Below are 24,678 nucleotides of genomic sequence, written 5' to 3' on the forward strand. Positions count from 1 at the left end.
GACCCTTCTGACTGCAGTAGAGGACGGGTTATTACTTCATAGTGCTCCTAGAGCTTCCCAACCCCCCCAGCTACAAAGAACTCATGCAGTGATGCAGTATCTCACACTGAGACATGGTAACCAGAGAGAAGATGGTTAGTAAAAACAAAACATTGCTACTACTGGGGGAAAAAAATGTAGCTCGTGTGTTTCCAGTTCTGCAAGTTCTTGTGTAGAGTCTCCTTCGTCTTCCTATGGATGCTTCTGGCTTCATTTCCTAAAACTAAAAGGTTGGCTGTTCATATGCTTTGTCACTGCCTTTTTCTGTCCCACCCAGCTCATGGTTGTGTAGTAGATAGGAAGACCATTGCTAAATAAATAAGGAATTAAATTATTATTAAGTATATCTTAAATATTTTTATTTTCACAAGTATGTCCTCTTGAGCAGTTTAGCTTCTCTGCAGCAAGTTGAAGGTCAAAGCAGCTTTATTTGCTGTTTTCAAGTTAGCAGAGTACATAGTGGGGAAGAATGGCTTGTGAGAAGAGTCTCAGTCACATTTAAGGGTTATCTCTTGGGTTTGTTAAGGGTTTGCGGTTTAACACCTGCCAATCTGTCAGACTTAATTGTGCAGGCTCTGTGGTGTTTAAAACATCAGCTGTGTTCAATTAAAAACTTAGCAGTTATTAAAAAAAAAAAGTTCAAGGCCAGTACCAAGAGGTCTTTCTGGACTGGGAAGAGACAAAAAGGCTTGCTTGATCTTGTGATCTGCAAGCACATCTGTGAAAAGTCTGCTACTGGCTTTGCTGCATTTGGTGACAATTGAACTTTGTGTGCTGGCGTGCAAAGGCTGTGCTGGAGCCTTTGGTCACTTGTTGCAAGATTCTTTACACCTAGAACAGGAAAAAATGTTTGTAAACCTAACATCTAACACTTCATAAGGTATAGGTACTCAAAATTCAATTTCTCCAGCATTTTATTCAAAGGAAATCTTCAGGAATTCCTACACTCTTTCCAAAAGCTATAACCTGGGTATTTTTACTGAAGGGGTTGAGACAGGAAGCTGTCCTGCATGCAGTACCTTTGCCTAAAGGGCTACAATTGTCTGGCATGGTGTTAATGGCTTTTCTGGTGTTGCTGGCTATTGCTCCTTGAGAAATGCATGGGTTACAACAGGCGGTCACTCTCAACCTTGTGTTGGACAAGGGGGTTGCACAACAGAACACAGGAGACTCAGTAATGCATGGGGACTATTAATAAGATGTTAGAAGGGAATCTGGACTATTCAATGTACATGCTAGTCCCATTTCTTCACTACTTTCTGAAGTCAGATTGTGCCTCCAAACAAAATTGGAAGGCTTTTTGGGGTTTGATACAGGATTTTTTTTAGTAGTAACTTGAGTTCTGCTGCAGTTGAGCTCCATTTAACAGCACAGTGTTGATGCTCTGCTGCAACAGTGCCTATGCTGTCTTCATGTCTGCAAGTGTGATCACAGAGCATGGTTCAACCCTTGATGCTGAAGTTGCACAGATTATTTTCCTGTTTAGTGGTACTTCTTTATCAACATAGATATTTAATACAATACGTCCTGCTCTTGTGCTTCCTACATGTCCTGTATAAATTTGTTTATTTCCTTGCTGCTTCTGCAGTAGCATCCTGGTATCCCAGCACTGCAAAAGGCATTTTATACCCCCCTTCCTACATAATTTTACTAGAAAATTCTGCTTGACTTAATGAGGGGGAGGAGTAGGATTTCCCCTGCCCTTCCAACCTTGCTTTTCCCACTGATAATTTTGATAGGAGGCCTGGATTCGGGCCTTTCGTGGCTGCATGGGGAGGGCTCTGCATGAGGGTTAGCAGTGGTGTATGAATCCTGACGGGGAGGGAAGCTTATTTTACAAATATTCATTTTTTCTGCTCTTCCTTGTTTTGCTAGACCAGATTATGTGGAGTGTGTAGACAGTGAAATAGTTGCTATTTTTTTGTAACACCACCTGAATGTGAGCTATGGGCCTTGCCAGGCTGGTGCCCATCTGCTTCGGCTGGGCTATGCCACTGTCCGTGTCACGGTGGAAAGCACAACACCATGGGAGCAACAGCATTCAGACCAAACACACGGCAAGTGTGTGTCTTGAAGGTGGTGTCAGAGAGAGGCCAAGGCAAGGTTTCAGGCTCTGGCAGCCAGATAAGGTGCAGCCAAACCCATACAGCAGTCGGTGACCACGCCACCTCTCTGCTGGCAGCGGTCTGATACCGCCTGTTATAGGGTCATGTTTACTGCCTGCACATTGCTGATTTTCTGTTCCCACATGCCTTGGACAAGCCCAATCACTGTGAGAAGACATGACAGATTTGGTTAATACAGAGAGAAAACTTTTTGGTGTCAAGTAGCCAAATTGCATTGACTTCACTATAGCTATGCTTATACATGTATATTGATGCACCATTACCTATGGAGGGGAATATAACCTTGCTGACCTTTTCCAGGCTCAGCAGCATGTTACACTTCAGCATGTTTTCAGACAGAGAAGTGTAGGAAACAAGCAGAATGCTTGGAAGCAAAATTTTTGACTATTACTCAGAAACAGGCAAAATACTTGTGGTTTTCACATCCTAGGCTGGAGTGGTACAGTTCAGTGAAAAGATTGTTTTGAAAAGTCCTGTTTCCTGAATAAAAATGTTTTAACTTCCTGGGAGTAGGTGCTTTGGGGAGGCAAATTTATCTAGACAGTTTCGGACAAGGCATTTCCCCTGCAAGTGCAGTGCTGTGCTCCAAGGTAGCTGGCAGGCTGAAACCCTCTGGCTGCTGCAAGCATCCCACGTGTTCGTGTGTACTTGCTCCCTCCCCTTCCCAGACAGTGAGTAAGCGTTGTTTGGAGAAACGTGTATAAGTACATGGACCTGAAGCACATGACGTACACAAAAAAAGTACAAAAGTTCACTGTGGTGTGGCATAGTTTTTTTTTTTTTTCTTCTAACTTCCTGAGTGCATTTCAGCTCACCACTGCTGATGATACTGTGCTGAGCAAACTTGCTTAGAACAGCTTATGGGAGTCAGAAAACTAATAGACAACACAACTCGTGGAGAAAGACCTATCTGCTGAGGCTTTACACGCAAAAAAAAAAAAAAAAAAGCTGTATAGGGACATTATGCAACATAGCAGCCATTAAAGTCTGAATAGTTAGCTGTTGTTGCTGACATAATTGTTTTTTACAGGTTTGTATAACCTGTACTTGAATTCTGTTGAAAAAAAATTCACGTGCTGCACTGCAGGAGTTGCACGCTATAAAAATCACAAGTGATTTAACTGGTCATCCGACAACCACTGATGACCTGGAAGAGGTAAATTGATGATTATGGGGTGTTTGTTACTGCAGTGTGTAATTTAAAAGGATTGGCAAATGTGGAATAGATTTGGCTAATGTGCACTGCAATGTTTTCAGTTCTAGGTATTTTATTTGGCTGAAACAAATACCAATGGAATTAATTTGTTCAGAGGCTGCCTTTCATAGCTAAAGCATGGCCAGAAAACTGATTTTAAGCTCATGTAATTTCTCACTTCATGGATATATCTAATTATACGCACAACTAATCTCAGCTAGAAACTGTGCTAGCTCAGAACTTTAACTGAAGTTACACTTTAAGTTTTTTGCAGAGGTAACACTTGCCAAGTCTGGTTAATGTTGGTTTCTTGAATGTTGTGGAACATGAATAATACTTTGCTTTAATTTGCAGCATCACAATTTATTGGCTTAAATTCCTCTTTCTAACAACAGATTAAATACTTCCATCTCCACAGTTCAGCTTAAAGGAGCAATTTTAGAACTGCACTTCCCTTCTGGAATGGTTTAAGTGCCACAAAATGTATTCCTGGTTGAAGAAGTAGAATGGAGCGTTATGGTAATGCTTTTATTTTTCTTTCTGCCTTAGGTGCAAACAAAGTAATTCAAAAGAGCAGTCCATATGCATTTTATAGAAAACAAACAAACAAACCACTTTACAAAATGGCAATCACCAACAAATAGAAGTGTGGAAAAAAAACAGATTTTATTTATGATACAGTGAGGATGGAATGTAATTACAAAAGCCAATAAACACCTGAAGCAGGAGTGAACAGTTGAAAAATCAATTGTCATTGTTAGAGAAGTCTCTTTGATTTCAGTTTTTAGTGTTTGGGTATATAAGGAGATTGTGTCAATGGGAAGAGAATCATTTGCAGCTGTGCTTTTGCCCCCTCTCCTGTAATGGAGAGAGACAGCTTTGTGTTAAATGGCTTCTTTAGAAGGGAAGCGCTATCTGTTGTGGCCATTTCTCAAGCCTGGTATGCAATGACATGGTTTTCTATGGAAAAAGATTGTGCCAAATAAGTGCTCTGCTTCCTTCCCCTTTGCTTTTGCAAGGAAGGATGTATGCAGGCAGATACGCTGGTCATCACATTGCCACATGTCCCCAGCTGCCAGGACTACATGCCCCCTGACAGACAACTGGCAGGTCTGCAAGTTTTGACCTTCAAGGTAACATGGCATTGAACAATAGGCTGTCCTGGAAGACCTACCCTACGTGTGACAGCAGCTCCAACAGCACATGGGTAAGACCTGTTTGTGATGAGTAACCTGGTTTCAGAGGGGAAAAGCTGCAATGCAAAAAATACTCAGTGATGTGAGCTGAGTAACATGACACAGACCAATGTCCACAACACGGTGGAGAAGGAGACCTTTGTAACGATCCTTTGGCCTGGAGTATGTCTAGAAAAAAAACCACCGGACTTGTAAAATAATATGCTGATCTTCATCATGTAGTCTCCTAACCAAAACAGGAAGAGATGTGCATTTTCTGGTTACTCTTTTTGGAAGGCTTGTGTGCTTCTCTGCTATTTCCAGTGATTAAGTGCTAAAGAGTGGTGAAGCTTAAAAAAAAACAACAAAACACAACTATAAGAAAAAGATGATTGTTCTGGGTGTGTGTTTGAAATGCCCAAGCATAAAATACTGTCATTAAAGTTAGGTTTTAATGCTGGACATGAGCACCTTCCAGTGTACATTTTCAGTACTGTGCTAGGCTTTTAAGGCTTAGTGTGATCACAGTGTGTTAATTGTTTGAATGAATGGTAGCTGTTAGTGTTTAGTGTTGTGACAAATATAGTTAATAGAAAAGATGCATACTTTATCTTAAAGTAAATGCAGTGGGTATCTGACCAAGTTATTCATTTACTGCTGAAGTTTTTGTGTTTCAAAGCTGAGTATTTGTAACATTTGGCAAATGACAGAATGTTAGACTAGCAAAAAAATACATATATACTGTATAGCAGGAGAACACAACACTAGGTCTGTGTGTTAGACTTGATTTCTGTTACACTTAATTTGCTTTTACAGACACTTACAATTAAATTTCCATTCAGCTTTTGAGGTAATAAGTTAAAAAAAGCACCAACATGATTTATTCAAATGTCTAAACATCATAGAAGGTTTCATAGTACAAGAACTACAGGATAAGCAGGTTCCTTATACTATGAAAGAATTCTATAAATTTTTCATACAGACTTGGCATCTGCTGATATGGCTTCGGATGAGTCCTGCCTTGAGTGTATCTGCTGAGGGCTTGCTTTGGAAGGACTGGTCAATCGTAGTGAGCCAGAAGCTGTATTTATTTGCAAAGTAATGACAGGTTCCACGTGCACCGTTGCATTCGATGAAAGGAGTAGCTCTGAAATCTTCCAGGCAGCTCCCAGGAGAAACCAGCGACTGTCCTCCACCTTCATCACCAGCTGCAGTGTGCTAAGAGAGACAAGAAGGGCAGCGTTCAGAGTACAACCTCAGGCAACGCTGTCAAAAACTTACATGTGGGGAAAAGAGAAAAAACACTAGAAGTGCTCCTAATCCTTAACTCCAGAGCAGAGAGAAGGCTAATCCTGCAACCATGTAAGACGTAAGGGTTTGGCTGTCCTTTATACAAAGGAACAATCTCATATGCTGATGCCACTTCTGACAAACATCTTTACTATAGTTAGGATTTTCACTGTTTCTAGTCTTAGACCTGGAGAATCATTTGGGTGAGAAGCGCTCTGGCACTTGAGCCAGTTCTCTGCTCAAAGCAGACTCAGCTTCAGCGTCACACTAGGTTGCTCCAGGGCACTGTGGAGTTGTTGATACCTCCAAGGATGGAGTTTCCACAGTCTCTATGGGCAGCCTCTGGTTGCCATCATTAAGTAGAACATTTTGTCATATAGCTAACTTGAATTTCCCTCATTATAAAGTCTTATGTACTCTGCATTGCACTTAAGAAGCACTGTGGAAAAAAAAAAAAAAAAGCTTCTATACAGATAACTTCCCTGTATCATATATTCATTAACAGCACATTGTAACAGCATTATGCACCTTTAAACCACTCAACTGTTTCCTTTAACACGTACTGTGGTAACAAACTGAATGTTACTTATGTTCTGCCAAAGGGATCTCTAACAAAACAGGCATTTCCACAGTCCCTTTGAGGGCTGTACAGTTGCATATTTAAGTGCAGTTGCTTAATTTTCTGTTAAAAACTGAAGGTATTTGCAATACAAATGAAAGCAGCTGGAAAAGTTGCTAAATAGTTTTGTAAATGTGGGAAGAAATCTGTTGGCCTTGTTTTATGCTCAGAGGCCTGCTGTGTCCATATAAATGGGTAACACAAGCAGCCACCTTTTAATGGGGTAAAGGATCTGACCTCTGATCCCTTCTAGCATCCTTCTAGATAAACAAAGTTGGTAAGAAGAAGGGCTAAACTGTTCATAGTTTTGAGGCCTCTGCAATTGGAGCTGGAAAGCAGCTGGAAAGCTGCACATGCTATCTAAGCAGTGGCCTGGGAGTTCGACAACCTCATTGCAAGGGCTGTGGCCTTTCTGTGCTCAGTGTAGTCTCCAGCTTTGTGCCTGTGATAGCTTCTCATTTACTAGCCAGGGCTTCTTATCCCTCAGTAAGTTCAGTGCCCTCTCTGCATTAAATCTTACTGACTTCTGAGGTGGTTTGGGCAGGAGTCCACAGTGACTCCCTTCAGGATTGTACCTTAGCCAGGGGAAGGAGGTAACGAATTTAAGCCAAGAAGTAAAAGAACGTGTACTCTGAAATAACCACAAGCATGCCGTACTTCTCCTTCAAGAGTTGCATAAGAAGCAAAAAAAATGTGTATGCCAAACACGTCATTTGATCTGAGCACTAGATGGGAAAATGTGAAAGCTTTAATCTTCTGAAACTCCTCTCACTGTACGTTCCTTGGTGCTGGCAGACTTTGTCCCTGCAAAAGCTTCTTGCTAAGGTGACAACTGTGCCCTTAACAATGCTGAATGTTTACATGGGCTTTACAAACAATCAATCCTTGGAATTCCTGTGAAGTAACTATGAGATCCGTATCGGGGCTTTTCAGAGAAGCAAAAGAAAGGTCAAACATAATACTGGACAAAAATTGGATCTGCCTTTTCTCAAATCTTTTTTTCTACAACTAAATGAAAAATATCCAATTTCCTTTTATTTTTTTTTTTTCTTTCCTGAAAAGTTGAAGCTTTTGGAAAGCAAATAATCTGCAGGAAGGGCTGACTACAGCTATTCCATGATGTTTTCTGCCAGAAAAATCTTACTCTTTTCCAGCCTTGATTACTTCATCATTCAATCCAGCATTTAATGCATTAACACAATATGGACATATTGTTGCAGGTTTTGACTCTAGTGTGCATCAAGCAAGTCAAGTAAACTACTACCAGCCGGATCATTCACTGACATATTCTATGTACTGTTCACTATGTTGAGTCCTCCAATGCCTACATGATCCCTCTGTACTGTTCTGCGCCCAGAGGTAACTGTTTGGAGTGAGACAAAAAGAGGTGAATCTTTTCATTATGTTTTACACTGCACGCCTAATGTTAAGCTCTTTTGTAAGATCCCATTTCCTAATTATCTTGTAATCACACGATCTACGAGATCCTTTGAGCAATAGGATATACAGCTCTGCTCCTGCTGCCATTAGAGGTATGACACTGAAGATTAACTTTTAAAACAACAGGAGGCTGTCTCTCTTTCCAAACTAGATGAAACACTTTGGCTTCTAAATCTTCTACTAAAAATCAGTGATTTTCAGTTTCTAAAAGAAAGGGAAAAAATGTCTTTTTTTCCCCCTCCAGATCAGCCTCTTAACAGTGATGTTCATCAGTAACCTCCACTCTTTTTCTAGCTGTGAAAATGCTCCATAGACTACTGCCTACAGAGTGCAGTTTTACTGGGTAATTCACAGCTGTACCTGTGCTGTGCTCTCAAACACTATTTTGTACATAAAATAAGGGCTCCAGATGCTATTCTGACAAAGAGGCAATTTTCTCTGCGGTTCACAGAAATTTTGCTCCTCACTCCTGTTTCCTAGAAACAAGTTTCCCAGGATGTTGCATAGTTTTGATGTTACTGGAGCTACGACAGAGCAGCCGTCCTAGGGTCTAAGACGTCCTTAAAGCCTAGTGCCACACACAGTGTGATGCTGAAGGACAAATACCATGAGGAAGGAATATCCAATCCACAAACTGCGCCAGCCTTCAGGGCAGCGAGGAATAGAAGCTTCTTGGCTATGGACAGCAATCGCCACAGCTGGGGCCTCACAGACTGAGCAGCGGCTGATATATGGTCTAATTTCTTCTTCTGCCACAGGCATCATTGGGAGAGGTGCTGTAGTCGAGAGCCAGTAGGATTTATCATTTCGATTTGCATAGTAACAAATATCCCCGGGGTTACAGTAGAGGAATGGCATCGTACTGAAACGAGCCAAGCATGAGCCGGCCAGCCCTGTTAAGAAAGAAAGAAAGAAATTATGGCAATCATTTTTGCAGAAGACAACGCGTGTTTTCAGTTTATTGCTCCTTCCCAAGTGTGTGTCAGTAAAACCTTGCAGTCCATAATGTGTCTCCGGCTTTCCTGTTCCCCTCAGATGGCACTAACAATTTGCAAAGTCTCTCTCAGGGATATGCTATGCAGGTGTGGTTTTTATCTTCTCATTTTGGTGCTTCCTAAATCTGGCTGTTGAAGTCCCAGCTTTCTATCAGTAAGCTCTATTTTTTTTATTTTTCATTTTTTCCTTCTTCTCAGTCAGAGGGATGGAATTGCAGCTGCTGCCAGCAATACCTGCACGTACCTAGGTCCTGGTTGTGTGCTTTCTCTTGACCTTCGAAGTACAGGAGGCTGTATCCACTCCAGAGTTTGTTCATGCCGATTGGACACATGGGCTCTTGGTCGGACTGGCTGTGCTTCACCAGCAGGTAGCCGATGCTGACGCTGCGACCCGGCATGCCTGGCAGCCCAGGGCTACCAGGGCGGCCTGGCTGGCCTTAGGTAAAAGGGAAAAAAAAAAAAATACAGCTTAGTTTGTGCTCCCACAAGTGCTCTTGTGCTAGCTGGTATTTCAGCTAAGCTGCCCATGAACAAAGATTGATTGCACAATAACTCTTCTTATGGTAAGTTATTGTTAAAAGAGATGTAGCTCTAAGGTTAAAGCAGTTGATTTTGAAGTAGGTTGGAGCTGGGTCAGGCTCCCTGGTTTCTAAGATATTTCACTATGAGAGCCAGGGAAAGTCACATATAAGGTTCTGATAAACTTTAGCATACTTTGTGCCATACAGATGCGCATCTTTTTTCCTTCAAAACATTTTCTAAGAATAACCACTAGGTTTTGAATTGCTTGCACCTGCTTTATATGGTTAAAACTGTATTCTGCAAATATCTTCTGGTCTGTGTATTTAGTAGTCTTCCCGCTCTTTGACTAGATAAAGACACGGGTATTTCTTTCACAGGTACATTTTCTTAAATGTTGTTCTTGCAAGTATCATCTATGTAAACATCCATTTCTATGAACATAACAGCTAGTAAAACTCTATGCTGAAATAATTAGAGAAAACCAACATGAAAATGTACACAGATCAAAACAAACTCATTCACGAGTGGACTGCCATCTGCAGCTATCAAAACTTATTTTGAAAACATTGCTTTAAGCTACCTCTGTTGAAAGTTAGCTGTGCCTTGTGAAGAAGTTGTGAAGGAACAAGCCGTCTCTCTCCTCCCTCCTCCCATCCAGTGATACAGTAACTACAGAATAATTATGGCATGGAAGTAGGAAAGAGGGAAGAAGTGCTGTGTGACATCTCTTACCTTCAAATCCCACTGGACCTTGAAACCCCATTGCTCCTTGTTCACCTCTGGATCCAGGAGGAGCTGGAATGCCACCTCTGCCCTGGAGCCCTGGGTCTCCAGGTGAGCCTCTGAAACCTTGCACCAACAACAGTTATGAGCACAGTGGCTGCAGAGATATCAGCATGCTACTTGCTCTGATAACACGCGCTCTACTTGCGTGCATTCAGTCCTGTTTACCAGATTTACCAATTTATACTAAAAGTGATATCCCATGGTTCCTGCTCAGGCAAAAAGCACTAACTTTGGAAAAGGCTGCTGGAATTGAGACAACATGACACCCGCAACCTTAATCTCTCACTCTTGCCACCACCATGCATCTCTGACAAGGCCGTTAGCAAGAGGTGCACTGTGTCTGGTCCACGTATTGCTAACACTACATCTCCTGAGCCAAAAACACACCCGCAAGGACGTGTGCCTTTCCACAATTGCATCTATATCTGGTGTTGCTTTGGCAGTGAGTGTTGTCAGAGTTTATTCCTGTTTTGCTTAAGTTCTGAATGTTAGGAGGGGGAAGAAAGCCAAGCCCTTGGCTTTGAAAAACCCAACTTTGACTCTCATTTCTGACCTGTAGAATTTAGAGTTGAAGAGAGCTAAAGCAGTGCTCTGGAGCCCTCTCTCTGCTGAGGGCAACTGAGCATTTGCTATGAGTGTGCAATTCGTACCTGGATCGCCTGGTGGACCCTGAGGGCCCATATCTCCTGGGCTTCCCGGAGGTCCTGCGTTTCCACGGGGACCTGGTGTTCCTTGCTCAGCAATCAGCCTTGGAGGAACAGGCGGCAGCCCAGGAGAGCCTGGAGGGCCCTGAAAGCCTGTGATAGGAGGCAAGATGAGACAGTTTCATTAAAAAATATGCACATTTTCCTTAATATGCTTTCATCCACAGACATGTTGCTGTTAATTGGCTGTGTATGTGAAAGAGGGACCGTGATCTACAGTTCGCTACCTTGGGTATAAGACATATTTATGATCTTGGAGGAACATATGTGAGGATTGGGATTGTCTTGGACTGCACAAAGATAAGCAGAAGGAAATGAATGGCACTACTGCTTCCTCAGTTACAACGTAGGAGGTTGGGATGGTTTCCCCAGACAGCCAACAGCTCTCTGAGGTAGAGCACCATCTTTTGGTGGGCTTCTGGAGACACAAATACACGATGGCATAGATACTGCTAAATATGTAGTATGTCTACTCTGCAGGATTATTTTAAGTCAACATTTTTTTTTTTTCTCTGAAAGCGGGTCTAATTTTGGAATTGGCGCCTCATACAAAATAAATTACTTACAGCAAAAAGTTAACTACTCATGTTAAATTCAGGCACCCATCCCCTACAATGGGTGCTCAATGAGCACCTACGATGAGGCTCAAAGCAGGGCCAGCTGGATCAGCTGTGTGTTCCTAAACAAAATGTGTAGAAAGGAGCCATGCACCTGACTGCACTTACTCACCAGTTAGTCCTCTGTCCCCCTTGGGTCCGATGGGTCCCAGATCACCTGGAAATCCTACTGTGCCCATAAAGCCAATGACACCTTGCTCACCCTTGCGACCTTTAGTGCAAAAAGACATATCACATTACTGCATTTCAGTACAGATCATATAAATTCAGAAGTCAAGCTGCTGTAGCATAGGGGGTTTCCCCCTGCAGATGATCAGCATCTCCCATCCTTACCTTTTGGTCCAGGGTACCCGGGAATTCCAGGTCTCCCTGCTAATCCAGGGTCACCTCTTTCTCCTTTTGGGCCAGTTTGTCCGCTCACACCTGCTTGCCCGCTTTCTCCTTTGCTTCCAGGTGGAGCTGGTACTCCAGGCTGCCCCTGTAGTCCTGGATAGCCTGTTTAGAGCACATTCAAGCTGTTACCTGTTTATACTGCCTCAGTACCTGGGCACAGATGAAACTAACAGATCTAATTGTATCCCATCAGGTTTTATGTCCTCAGTTTAAGCAAGGAGCTTGTGCTCAGTTGACCAACAGATGTATTCAGCACTCCTGCTCCTGCTCTCAGACTGGCATACCCTTCTGCTGCAGTGCAAGAGGAATCAGCACAAAACTCCCACAGAACCCGGTGTCATCTCAAGCAAGATTTCAGCAGCCATGAGATGCCTGCTGAGATGTGGCCTTTGGTGAGCTACCCCTACCCCAGCAAATGCCACTCTTCACTAGGTGCCTCCCTGCTTTGTCCTAAATTCTCCAAGCAACTAGAGGGAAATCAGATATCAGCAAATACCTGACTCGGCGCCAGGTGAGGTGGTAAATATGCCAAGGACTTGCTGTTCCATGTACTCTGGTACTTCAGTTGAACACCTGGATACAAATAACTACTTCACGCTGTCTTGGCAGTTACGGGAACAGCTTCCTTTTCCAGAAGTACCTGTTTTCTGAAGCTAAACCTGGCATGTTCCTACCTCTGCTGCCTGAGAGGAGATTTGGACCCTGTTTCCAAGGGGAGAAGGACTTAGTAACTAGGGTTTTCCGTGGGGCATCTCCTATGCGGCCTGTTTCAGTTGGATCACGTGTGGGTACTAATGCAGGATGCTTACGGCAAAGAGCCATGCCTATCAGCATATCAGGTGGCAGATGGTCTTCCTGTTCTCATCCCCCTCTCCTCACTGCTTCTATTTTTATTTTTTTTTAACCCAATGACTGCCTAGGGAATGGGAATCAGTATGCAGAGTAAGGCCAACTAGCATTCTAGTCACATCTGGAAACCTAGGTACTGTGTTGGCTCCACAGCCAGTTTGCCTCCTGTAAGTTTTTGCTGAGCTTACATTAAATTTCCACACATCATAGAGATGATAATGGGACACCTGCAACTTCTGCTACAAGCACTGAAGTTTGAAATGATTGTGCAGTCCAACAAGCAGCAGGATTTTCAGCTTCTAAATGCAGAGCCACACTGTAGCTCTTTCATAGGCTTGAAAAATGTGGGCTCACAGAATGAACTTTCAGAAAGAAGAGCAGTTAATGGTCTCCTATGCAATTTCACACAGGAAAATTCTGTGAATGATTAAGAAAGTATTCTGTAGATTTGCATATCTGCCACAGATCTAAATTTTAAAGTAGAAAGTTAGCATAGTGCTTCTGAAAGTTGTTAAGGGAAATTTGGATGATCAATTAAATCTGTTATTTGCATGAAAATCAAGTCCTTCCATTAAGACACCCTGCAGGAATGGCCTTTGGCATCAGAGTTCTGTCCCTATTATCTTTTGTGCCATTAGTTGTGTCTAACAATTATACAAGGAGCATCGAGCCATGTACTTCAGTGTTGCACTTAATAGGGATATTTTACTGAACAAAGATTGCAATAACTACTGCTGTTGCTAACTTGCTACTTAATCTTCTGTGTTGTCTGAGGGACACAAGGCATGAATTACCTGGCACTCCGTCCAGACCTGGGGAACCTTTATCACCAGGATATCCTGATATATTTGAAATCCCAGGAGGCCCTGGAAATCCATCCTGCCCAGGAATGCCAAAGGTTCCTTGGATCCCTGAAAAGAAGAGAAGAAATAAACAGTACTGCAAGGAAAATGCACAATTGCAATTATAAGGACTCACCTTTGACTACATATAAAAATGGGATTTTCAAAGTCGAAACACCTGCAGTTCCCACTGATTTCCTCCCCCCCCCCTCCCCCCCCCCCCCAGATGATATGATGTGGAGGTTTTTCTTAAAAACAAAACAAAACAAAACAAAGCCCACAAAAGCTAGTTCTGTTTCAAAGCTCTCTGGATAGCTAATTGCATCTCACTGTGTGGAATGCTAATAATTTTGCATCTGCCAAGTAAAATATTATTTCAAAATAGGAAGTACTTAAAATATCCAAGGTATATTGAAGCAGACAAGAAAGCAGCTTTTTTTTTTTTTTTTCTGTGTCCTATTGAATCAAGGTGACAGACATTTTTTTTTTTTTTTTTGGGTGGGGAGGAGGAATTCAATTAAAACCAGAAGTTCAAATTCAAGGAAATTCTCTAAGATGGAAAGTGTTGAATGGCCAAAAATTTGCTTCACCTTTTTGCTCAAAATTGTCCTTTTGAGCACATGGAAGTTGTCAGGAAGCCATAAAAACCCTCTTGTTTAGTCTTGTAAAAAGAAACTAATATATTTAGTTCCAACAAACAACAGGAATAAAATAAGCCAAAAAGTTATTTCTTGCAGGGCTTGGTACTAAATCTCTGAATGGTGTTTGCGAAGACGCAGCATGTTAGCAATAATAAAGTAGAGCACCAAAGAGCATATATTCAATGACACAGGTAAAAGCAGTAAGTTTATTTTATTATTATTATTATTATTATTATTATTATTATTATTATTATTATTATTATTATTATTATTATTATTTTTAATCTGCCAGTCCTTTTAGAGCCAAAATGTTAGAAAAACTTTGTAAAAAAAGTAGTAGTTGTTCATCTGTAACATGAGTCTGGTGACTCTGTGATGGAAGAAGAACTGGTGGTGAGCCATACTGAGGTAAGTGCTGCCTGCAGGTGGGTCAGAGCTGGAAAGCCGTACGCTTATGTTGCACAAGGGTGATGGTATGAGTAAAGCACTGTGCATGGAAATAGAGCACAGGAGCGATCACAGGGAAAAATCACATGTTAATGGACAGTGAGGCTTTCAGAAGAAAGGTAAATATTGAAGGATTTGCAATGCAAAGAAAGAAAGAAAAGCCATAGTGTTGGTGTAACTGGATTCTCTTTATAAATATTTTGGGAAATGGTGGCTAAGAGCAGCATTTGCAGCGAGCTGAGCTCTGGGTGTGCTACAATGAGCTGCTACTGTGGGGAAGGACCCAGGCTGCCCAGGAGGAGCTAGCTTGTCCAGCACTGGGCAATACACAGTGCTGTTTCTGAGCAAGGTTTGGTTAATTAGCAGCAGGAACTCCATACAGTCTCTCCTATATCTCTGTCTACACTGAATTGCATTTCATGACATCCTTAATGCCCACAGGTGGAACAAAAACCAAGTAGCTCACATTCTTCAGGATACAGACCTGGAACACCTCTGTCTCCCTTCTGACCCGGAGGGCCTCGGCTGCCTTCCACTCTGCTCGGCTCTCCTGCTTCTCCTTTGTCACCCACGGTGCCTGGAAAGCCTGCAGAGCCGTAGCCATCCGGACCTGTTGTGGAGTAGTTCAAAATTAAGAAGAAAAGTTTCTGCATGTAATAACGTATCATCATGCTAACATACATGTAGAGAACGTGTGGGTCTACTGAATACCTGAGCCTAGGGTGACTCATTGAAAAAAAAAAGGAATAAGTAATGCTTGTAATGGAATAAAATGGTCTCGAGGATTTCACTTTGCAAGAGTAAAGAAACTATGACTTGAAGTTGTGTTTTAATTCATCTGTGTGGCAGCATGTAAAGTGTGTGAAGTGTTTTGCCAGTGTCCACAAGGAGGTAAATTCCACACTGGGCTTTATAGGGCACGGTTAGGAAAGTCCCGTTGCAAAAATCTCACGGACCTAACTTGCAGCTAACACAATGCACAACCTGTGAACCGGCAGACTAAAAGTCTCATTTACCTGGTGATCCTGGAAGCCCCTTAGTGCCCGGTAAGCCGTGCAGTCCACTGATTCCTCTCAAGCCAGGCAAGCCTGTTTTAAAGTTATAGTCATGATTATTTTAATAGTTTCTATCAGTCTGTATATATTCCTCAGCAGAAAACTGAAAACCTTGAATAAATACGATTCTGTGTTAAACTCTTTCATATTATATGCAAAATGATTAATTGCGATAAGCTTATTATGAAATACAGCACTCTATGTTTTTTCTTCTTTGATTAGCAATTTTGTTATTATCCAATAAGCTCACTATGAGGTATTTCTTAAAATATCTCTGATCTGTCTGGTAGCACACCATTAGTTCCAGTCCTGAGACCACAATTTTGTTAATAACCGTTTATAGTTTTCAAAAGTCTTCAAACAAGACAGCTATGGGATAATTGTACACTCTAAATGTGATTATAATGAAACCATCTTCAGGAGAAATTCACCGTGGGTCATTAAAGAAACCAACACCAGTTAATAAAATGTCTAATAGCTGTCACTGCTGGTAAAATGTATCACATTTATTTGTACCTATCAAAAAGTTAAGCGTGATTTTAAAACTAGATGGGTACCATCTAGTTATCAATGGTAATCAATGGCCAGAGTTCTGGAGGACAATTAAACCTTCACAAAAATAAGTGTCTGCCTCTCTTCACTGTCTATAAAGGCAGCCTTCAAAACCTTATTAGCTTCAATTTGATGCAGATTCAGATAGATGAATCTCACTAAAAATAGGGCAATTTTTGGCTGTACTGTAGAGAAAAATCTGCTTACTTCATACATTAAGGAGTCAGGTAGCAGACAATGAGATTCTGCATCCTGTGATACAAACAGCTTAGTTCGAAACTACTGCCTTTATTTTGAGAGCAGAATTCTGCCTGAGCCATAAGTCAGATGTAAGTTATCCAAATACATAAAAACACCTGTGGGATCAGTTAGTGGTTTCTGAGGATGATGGAGAACAAATACACTGTTTGCTATCTAATGCCACATTATAATATTCTAATACTGTACATCACCAGTCTTGCTGCATTTTAAATATCTTTTTGCTTTTCTTCCCAGCTGTCATGAAAAATGAAAATGTTTCTTGAAAACTGCTTTCCTGGAAAAAAGAGAGGAAGCTCACAATCACTTAAAGTGATCTCAGTAGACACCAGTCCTTTAGAACCCATGAACCACACACACGGGTCTCCATTAATGCATCTGGACTTTTTGAGGAACACATGTTTACTAGAGGGAGCTCTGCCACTGTGAATTGCAAAAAGTCCCCTTTCTTCTTCTTTACCCCAAAAGAGCAACAGCAAGTGTTCACACTGAAATGACTGAATAGCTGAAGTTGTATAAATACCTGCTTGTCCAGGTAAGCCAGGCCAGCCGGGAGTTCCCTTTTCACCTTGAAATCCAGGTGTCCCAGGGCTTCCTTGCTGCCCTGGGGGGCCAACCAGTCCTGGCAAACCTACGCGACAATGATAAAACATTGTTTTTGAGTGTCCTTAAAAACCAACAGCCCAAAACACTGGCTTGTGCTACCTTCATTCTCCCAGGTAGCAAAATGAAGGTTTCCCCCCACCAGTGTCATTATATGGCACTCCACCATACATCTGAGTGGAGGAAGTAAGAGAGAAAAGGTAGGATGGGCAAGGTGAAACAGAACAGTTAACTGCAAATTTCAGGTTTCTGACAACCTCAGAAATATACTGGGCTCCTCCTATGATAGTTTTACATCTATTCCCAGTTACAATAATTAATTTCATTTGTGTGTACTTCAGTTTCCCCATCTGCCCAGGTTTTCTGACAGGAAAGCTGATCAGACTAGTGCTGTTTCTCAGTGAGGTGCCTACCAAAACGGCTCCAGTCTTGGATGGAGCTTCTAAGCCCTATCATTAAATGAGAAATGTGGAGCAACTGCTCTGAAGGAGCATTTTCGTGATCATCCTGCAATGAGACATGTTGCTTAAGTTGCAAGTTTATGATCCAGCCAGAGCTGGACCTCATTTCAATTTCCTTGTATTCTTGTACAGTCAGCCAAGGAAACTGGCTCAAAGGTTCCCCAGCTGGCTCCTGTGGGATATTTATTTCATTTATGGCAGAAAAGAGCATTGAAATGCCCACCTCCTTGCCATATTGAGACAGCATTAGAATACCAGCAAAGTAAGCCAGCAATGGCTTACTTTGACTGGACACAATTGCTATAAAAAAAGGAAAAACTGGAATAGAGTTATTCTTTTGAAATTTCCTCTTAATAAGTTCTCTTGGGAATTCCATGTCCTTTTTGCTGCTCTTTACCAACTTACAGAATGATCAACATTTTAAAAACTTAATGACTTTCTTTCCAGAGTGTAAGATTTTTTTTTTCTCCTTTCTCATCCAGTTTTATTCTTTGGGGTGTTAAAAAAGAAGAATATTTTACCTTCTTGTCCCAAGGAGCCAGGGACACCCTGTATGCCCTTGATGCCCTCAATGCCAGGGACACCAGGGTCACCCCCTTCACCTTTTTGTCCTGGGCCTCCTCTTAAGCCTGCAAAAGACACAAAAACACATTATTCTCTCAATAGTCTCTGTATGATAAAAGTAACCTGCGTAACGTGAAGTTGGCTACTTGGTGAGTCCTGATCTTGCTGCATAAAGACATTCTTCAAGTCAGAGTGCTTGGATTGTCTGGGAGAACAAATGTTCTTCTACAGTAGGTCAGCCAATCAATCATTAAATTTGTTTTTTAAAAGTACTGCTCATATTATGTGGAATATGACACCAATGTTCAAATGTGCTGAACGTGCAGAGATAGCTCAAATTTTACTACATCATCTAACCAACCCAATCAAAAATAAACCTGATTCTGCTATCCCCTCTTACATAATTATGGCCTTATATTCCTCTTTTGTCACCAAAGGCAAAAAAAAAAAAAAGGAAATGTTTTACTACAGCTGCATGTGACTGATATTTACTGCCATAACCGCACTTTCATTTGAAGAGGTAACCCAAGCACATATTCAAAGATGCACCTCTCTCTTCAGGAGCTCAACAGTCATCAAAAGCATACAGGCTAAGCTCTCCCTCCTTTCCTTTATGGACTTTAGTATATGAAAAATTATACCTCGAGTGACTGTGAAATGAATACCTGTTAGGCCTGGCACACCGACTTCCCCTTTAAGACCGGGCATTCCTGGTAAGTTTATAGTATCTCCCGGCTCACCTGTTTCAAGTGAAAAAACAAATGAGTGGCAAGGCTTTAATTTAAATAGTATTTCCTGTTGTTTTGAAGGAGTTTGGCAACATCCAAGGCAAAATTCTGCAATAATTATCTTTCTAAATATAAAGAAAAATAAGTTTAAGGAAGAAAAACAGCCTCTAGAACAATGCCCTCACTATGCCCCCCATGTATTTATACATGTTATGTGAAATTAACAATATCAACCTTTTCACGGCCTCTCACATTTACAATAACATACTCTAAGACTGTACAAGGATCCTTTAAGACTGAAAACCCTACAGAAATTCGTGTTGTGCACTTGATGATTAATGAATACAAACAATGCTCAAATAAGAAAACAAACTCACCTATTTCACCATGGGAGCCAGGAGTACCAAAATGGCCTGAAATTCCCGGGGCACCCTTATCTCCCTGTTATGTGATTGGAAACAGGTATGAGTTAATGATGATGGGGATTTATTCAACCTTCCAAACAGCATAAGCTTAGATATTGAACAAACATCTTTAAATTTACCTTTCTGTTTTTTTTTTTTGTTTCACAGTTCTTTATAAGTGGAGTCATTTGGTTGAAATTGGTTAAACCAAACCAGTGCAAACCAAGTCAGAAGCTGTGTTTGCAAAGTCTTAAATTTGAAACAGAGAGCTTCATGTTGCACATATTTGGCACTGCTTCTCTATTACATAAATGATATGTGTGAATTTACTGCCACGCCTTTTGCAAGACTTCTTTTTGTTTTCATTGTAAGTCATTTTGCTGCCAAAGTGAATAACGGTGAATTGTGCTCAAGGAACTTAGGTTTTTAGACTTCTTACCATCAGGTGAGTGACAGTGAGCAATTTTTGGCAGTGGCACCATCAGTAGGAGAGAAAAAGAAGAATAAATATAGTGCTGAAAATATTTTTTTTTTTTTTTACCAACAGCTATGGTAGCAAAACCAGGGACCTTGAAGAAACAATCTGAGTCCTCATAGGCAAAGGGCTGGCACCTGAAATCTGAATGTCTCCCACTGAGAAGACTGCGCTTAATGAACGTTAGAGGGATCAAGGAAAAAGATTTGGTCTATTTATTCCATTTTTATTGCATTTTAGTCTTTGCACTGTAGCTCTTTGGCACAATTTCAAGGGGCGAATGCCACTCCCTAGAGAAGCTGAAAAGGACACTGTGTTGCCACCCGTGGGCATGTACTCACCCTGCCTCCTGTGCTGCCAGGGAAGCCTCTGATGCCAGGAGAGCCAGCAGGACCAGGATACCCTTTCACACCTGTCGTTCCTTTTGCACCAATGTCCCCCTTCACACCAGCCACGTAACTGGGGTGCCCTGGAGACCCGGGAGTTCCTGTCTTACCGGGGAGGCCTGGCATTCCCTTGCTACCTGCAGGCGGGGAAAAGAAAAATAAAGAAGACTTAAAACACTAGAGCAGGGAAGGATGATAAGGAGTTGTTAGTGTGGAAGAAGTTTCATGGTAGCAGCCTTCCCTAAACACAGCATCACAACGTGCTGGCACAACAGGGTAGCACACATGAGTGGCATAAACACGAAGCACTTTCTTTGGTCTTTCTCTCTGTGAAACTCAGCTGTGAGCTCAGCTTTTCTTGTCAACCTTGTGGGCTGCAGCACAGCGGTGCATTGAGCAGAAAATATTTTATATGGCAACTGAGAAAATACTTAGACACTGATCAATAGCTGTGAATGTGCTTTCTTTGCTTTGTCGTGACCACTGACCTTTCAAGCCAAAGAATCCCTTGGTGCCGGTTTCTCCAACATCTCCTTTTTCACCTTTAACTTCCATCATCATGCTAGGCTTAAGCTTTGGGGGCTCTCCTGGGGGACCCTGTTCCCCACGGTCACCTAGAGGGTAAGAAAACAATCGTATTTTAAAAAGCTAGTCAGCGGCACTGTGCTGGAGAAAGCAAAAACAGAAGAGTGAAGTTAGCAAAAAAGGGATTACTGGATAACCTTGCATAAGCTATGGAAAACCCATCTGCATAAAAAGTTGCCTGCATCAATACAACATGTCAGCAGAACAATTAAACATAAGAAACCATGGAAAATGAGTTAAACCTTTTGTACATACTATTCTGGGGATCTGGACACAGACTCCTTTGCGATAGATAATCTGCCTCTCAGTAGATCAGTTATCTTGTGTTCATAAAAAAGAAACCACACTGGAGAAAGCACAAACAAGTTGGTAGTTCCAGTGAAAGGGAAACCCTCAGATAAACAGGGTAACGAGGTGTCTGTCTCCAACCTGACCATGTTCAGGATTCATAAAGCCCTCCTTGAGCTTAAAATCCAGGCCTCTGTGCCAGAGGCCCATGTGTGAAATAGGTGGAGAAATGTCTGAGCTAACCCGGCTATGTCAAAAATGTGTTGTCTTTGTCTGTGCACCCTTGCAAAATAGTTCTCCAGATGTGAAAAGCAAACACTGGTACCACCCATAAGCAAATACCTTTAAAGCCTCGTGCGCCCTGTGCGCCTTTATCACCCCGAGCCCCGAATGAACCAAATTCTCCTTTGATTCCTTTGATTCCTGGTCTTCCTTTCAGGCCTGGCATGCCTTTGAAACCATCAATGCCAGGTGAACCTTTTAGACCTTTAAAGAAAGAAGGGGAAGAGAAGTGTTACTTTGCTCAGCGTTCTGCAGACTGAGTAAATGTAAGCTAGTAATGCTCAACTAAAGCTGTATAAAAACCTCACTGCTGCAGTATCTACTTCTGGGTTCCTTGATGCCTAGGGCAACGTGCTGCTTTGTATTAGGCACCCAAGCTCTATGAGAGGTAGGTACCCAAACAAGACCAGGGCTTCACTCAGTTGTGAAGATGGACAGAACTTGGCATCATCTTCTGAAAAATCAATTCAACCCCTGTCCTACAGCTAGAGAAAGTTAGACTAAATTCCATGCAGAATTTTTAGGCAACCCCTTTTTCTGCTTGCACAGATACAATTGTAGGGCATGCCAGTCATAAACCTTTCTCAACAAAGATGACTACACTCCTCTTCTAAACAAGTAAACAAGAGGATGATGTTTTACATGGGTCATGCTAACAAGCAGATGATCATTCCTCTCAAATGAGAGCTAAGCAGCACTTCAGAATAATTTTAGGAAAAAAAGTCTTAGTTGAGTCTGATCTTTCCAACTGATGAAATTGCTACATGCATTTTTAGATATGCACCCTGTCTTCTGTTTTAGTTGGCTTCGCATGGAGTTGAACTTTGTTGAAACTCCCTCTGTGATGCAGATGTAACACTTTTGTGACTGGAAAGTGTGAATCTCACCTTCTTTATACAAAAAGATCGGTATCCCATTAAAATTCAACATTGAGGTCTTGTGTCTGGCATTGCTCAGCATGCAGCTGCTAACTTTCGAAAACTTTAAAGTAAAGGTTTCGAGGAACATCTCTCAAATTCCACTGAGAGCTGGTAGGACTGGGACAAAGGAAAAAACTTTTGGAGAGAGCAAATAGTAAATACTGTATGTTCTTCAAAAGAAGAAATACAGCAGCCATTGCCCTTCAAAAAAGGGTTGCAATAGCTAGATTTTCACCAAACACAACACAAGGGAAAACCAACAGTGATTCTGGAATATACTAGGCCTATGAACATAACTCTTCTGTTTTAAAAAGGTAGCCCAGCAGAAAGCGTGGCTTGTTCTTTTCAGCACAGAGTAGCTTTAAAGAACATCATTTTTCCCAGTGCAGCTGTTCAGAGCTTACCTTTATCTCCTGGAAAGCCATCCATTCCACTGATGCCAGGGGGACCCATCACGCCAGGTATACCTTGCAATCCTGGGTGCCCCATTTCACCTTTGTCACCAGACAGACCTTTCAGGCCCACGGGACCAGGAAAACCTTGCTCACCATCTTCTCCCCTTGCACCTGGTGGACCTGCCATGTGAACATGTGAAAAGAGATTAAAGGTGTTTGGACATACATGATGATTTCACACAAGGTAGCTCAAGAGGGAGAAAAATACTATCATACCAGCTTCAAGTTGAGGGGGGGGAAAGTCTGGATTTTTTTAATCAAAGAACTTCAGAAATGATTATGAATGTAAACCAGTCTTGCTACCAGTCTGGTTCAATACTCAGTCCTAACATGACCTCCCCCTCCTCTTTAATTTAAGAATAACTCCCCTTTTCTACAAGACTACTCCTATTTGGTTGTTCTGTTCTCCCAGTCTGCCACTGGAAAGCTCTGACCTGGCCTGGAAGGTGGCTACAGAAGGAAAAGCAGCAGCTCTGCCAGTGAGGACCATCACCACCCCCGCATCCCATTTGTGACACTGGCACGATTCGCTACCACAGTACCTGCGCTACCTGACTGGGAATTAAAGCCTGGCACATGCCACAATCCCAAGATTAACTTTCCCCTTGGTAAACCATACAGTTGCCTTGCCACAGAGAAGTGGGAGGAGAAAGTGACACAGGACAGCAATACTTCCTTACCAAGGGGTCCTTGAGACCCAGGTCCTCCGTCTGGCCCGGGGTTCCCTGGTGGGCCTGGGAATCCGTGTGTTCCTGGTGATCCTGGCAAACCCATCAGACCAGGGAGACCCTGCAGCCCTGGATCGCCTTTGGCTCCTGGCAAACCTGGGCTACCATCCGCTCCTAAAATACCATAATCTTGCATTAGAGAGCATCAGTATCTAGACAGCTGATTATTACATGTAACTTCTCGAAGCAGGCATATGTACACTGTTCTTTCAGGTTATGCTTTTCCTCTGAAAATTAGTGAGAACAGGAAAAGCGAATTAAAAGACTGCTAATTAGTTTTTAAATGATTGATAATACTGGTACTAATCCAATATTTGCATCAGATAGGTTGAGAATCAGAGAATCAGAAAGGTTGATAGGCTCTTTCCACTTGATGGAAGTAATTTGCTACCAGGTGGATCTAAACAGAGTAGGTGTCTTCCATTTCTAACTCCAATAATTCTGTAATTTCTGATCTTTTCCTTTTATCACATAGTTCTTTGTAAGAACTCGGTTGAGTAACTGACCAAAAGACAGAAACAATGTCTATATCTTTTCTAAAATATGATTGGCAGAAATGGAAAAATTTAAATCTGACAGGGTTCTTGCTTTGTGTTATTGTTCAGAACTTTTCATGTAAGGTATTGTGATAAGATTCATACAAATTCCTAAGAAAAATGGCCCTGATTCTACACTTAATGTATTGAGTGAAAATTTACATCTCTACAAAATAAAAGCAAAGGGGTTGTAAAGCCCTTCAAGATTTAAAAAGCAATGCGCACTTTGCATTAAGATTAGAGAAGCAATAGCATACAAGACTTTAAAAGTACATGGCACTTAAAGTCCAGGCCAACTGGATCTGTTTGTCTTTATTCTGATTTTACATCACAGTAGGTCCATAGGCTTGAATGTAGCTAGATGTGCTTTATAACAGAGAGAACCTAAATGGTCACATACAGTGAGTTTTCTCAACAACAGGCTACAGACTTTAGTTCCCTGTTCTGAAGGGCTAAGAGTTTAAGTGGCACGGATGATATAAAGTATTCACTAACCACTTCATATGAAAGTAAAATAAAATAAAATAAAACAAAATAAAATAAAAGTCATTCATATAAAAAAATCACAAGCCTTTTCTTTTGGCTGTTTGACCAGAACTGTGAAATACATCAAAAATTGACAGACTAATAATGATTTTTATTTTACTGTAATTATTCTTTATAACTGAAAATTTAGTTCTACAGAAACACTAAGAAAGAAGGTGCAAAGTCACATATT

At 41.6% G+C, this 24,678-nt stretch overlaps 1 protein-coding gene across 2 annotated transcripts in view; it reads right to left on the minus strand.

Moving 5' to 3' along the window:
* Positions 1–4,001: 4,001 nt before the first annotated feature.
* The window catches only part of COL4A2 (collagen type IV alpha 2 chain), a 135,452-nt gene continuing 114,775 nt past the window's right edge, over positions 4,002–24,678 (minus strand). For both annotated transcript variants that reach the window (XM_084284865.1, XM_084284864.1), the window contains exons 29-47: positions 23,377–23,538; positions 22,646–22,816; positions 21,382–21,525; positions 20,655–20,780; positions 20,122–20,303; positions 19,279–19,342; positions 18,839–18,913; positions 18,131–18,238; positions 17,069–17,176; positions 15,697–15,768; positions 15,165–15,290; positions 13,545–13,661; positions 11,842–12,003; positions 11,621–11,719; positions 10,838–10,984; positions 10,134–10,250; positions 9,124–9,315; positions 8,491–8,777; positions 4,002–5,753 (exon numbers count right to left, since the gene is read on the minus strand). In XM_084284865.1, coding sequence (XP_084140991.1) covers positions 5,499–5,753; positions 8,491–8,777; positions 9,124–9,315; positions 10,134–10,250; positions 10,838–10,984; positions 11,621–11,719; positions 11,842–12,003; positions 13,545–13,661; positions 15,165–15,290; positions 15,697–15,768; positions 17,069–17,176; positions 18,131–18,238; positions 18,839–18,913; positions 19,279–19,342; positions 20,122–20,303; positions 20,655–20,780; positions 21,382–21,525; positions 22,646–22,816; positions 23,377–23,538 — 2,714 coding nt within the window. In that variant the 3' untranslated portion in view covers positions 4,002–5,498. The remainder of the gene's footprint in view (positions 5,754–8,490; positions 8,778–9,123; positions 9,316–10,133; positions 10,251–10,837; positions 10,985–11,620; positions 11,720–11,841; positions 12,004–13,544; positions 13,662–15,164; positions 15,291–15,696; positions 15,769–17,068; positions 17,177–18,130; positions 18,239–18,838; positions 18,914–19,278; positions 19,343–20,121; positions 20,304–20,654; positions 20,781–21,381; positions 21,526–22,645; positions 22,817–23,376; positions 23,539–24,678) is intronic.

Source organism: Netta rufina (assembly GCF_964035555.1).
Source record: "Netta rufina genome assembly, chromosome: 1".
In the NCBI taxonomy this organism is placed as follows: domain Eukaryota; kingdom Metazoa; phylum Chordata; class Aves; order Anseriformes; family Anatidae; genus Netta; species Netta rufina.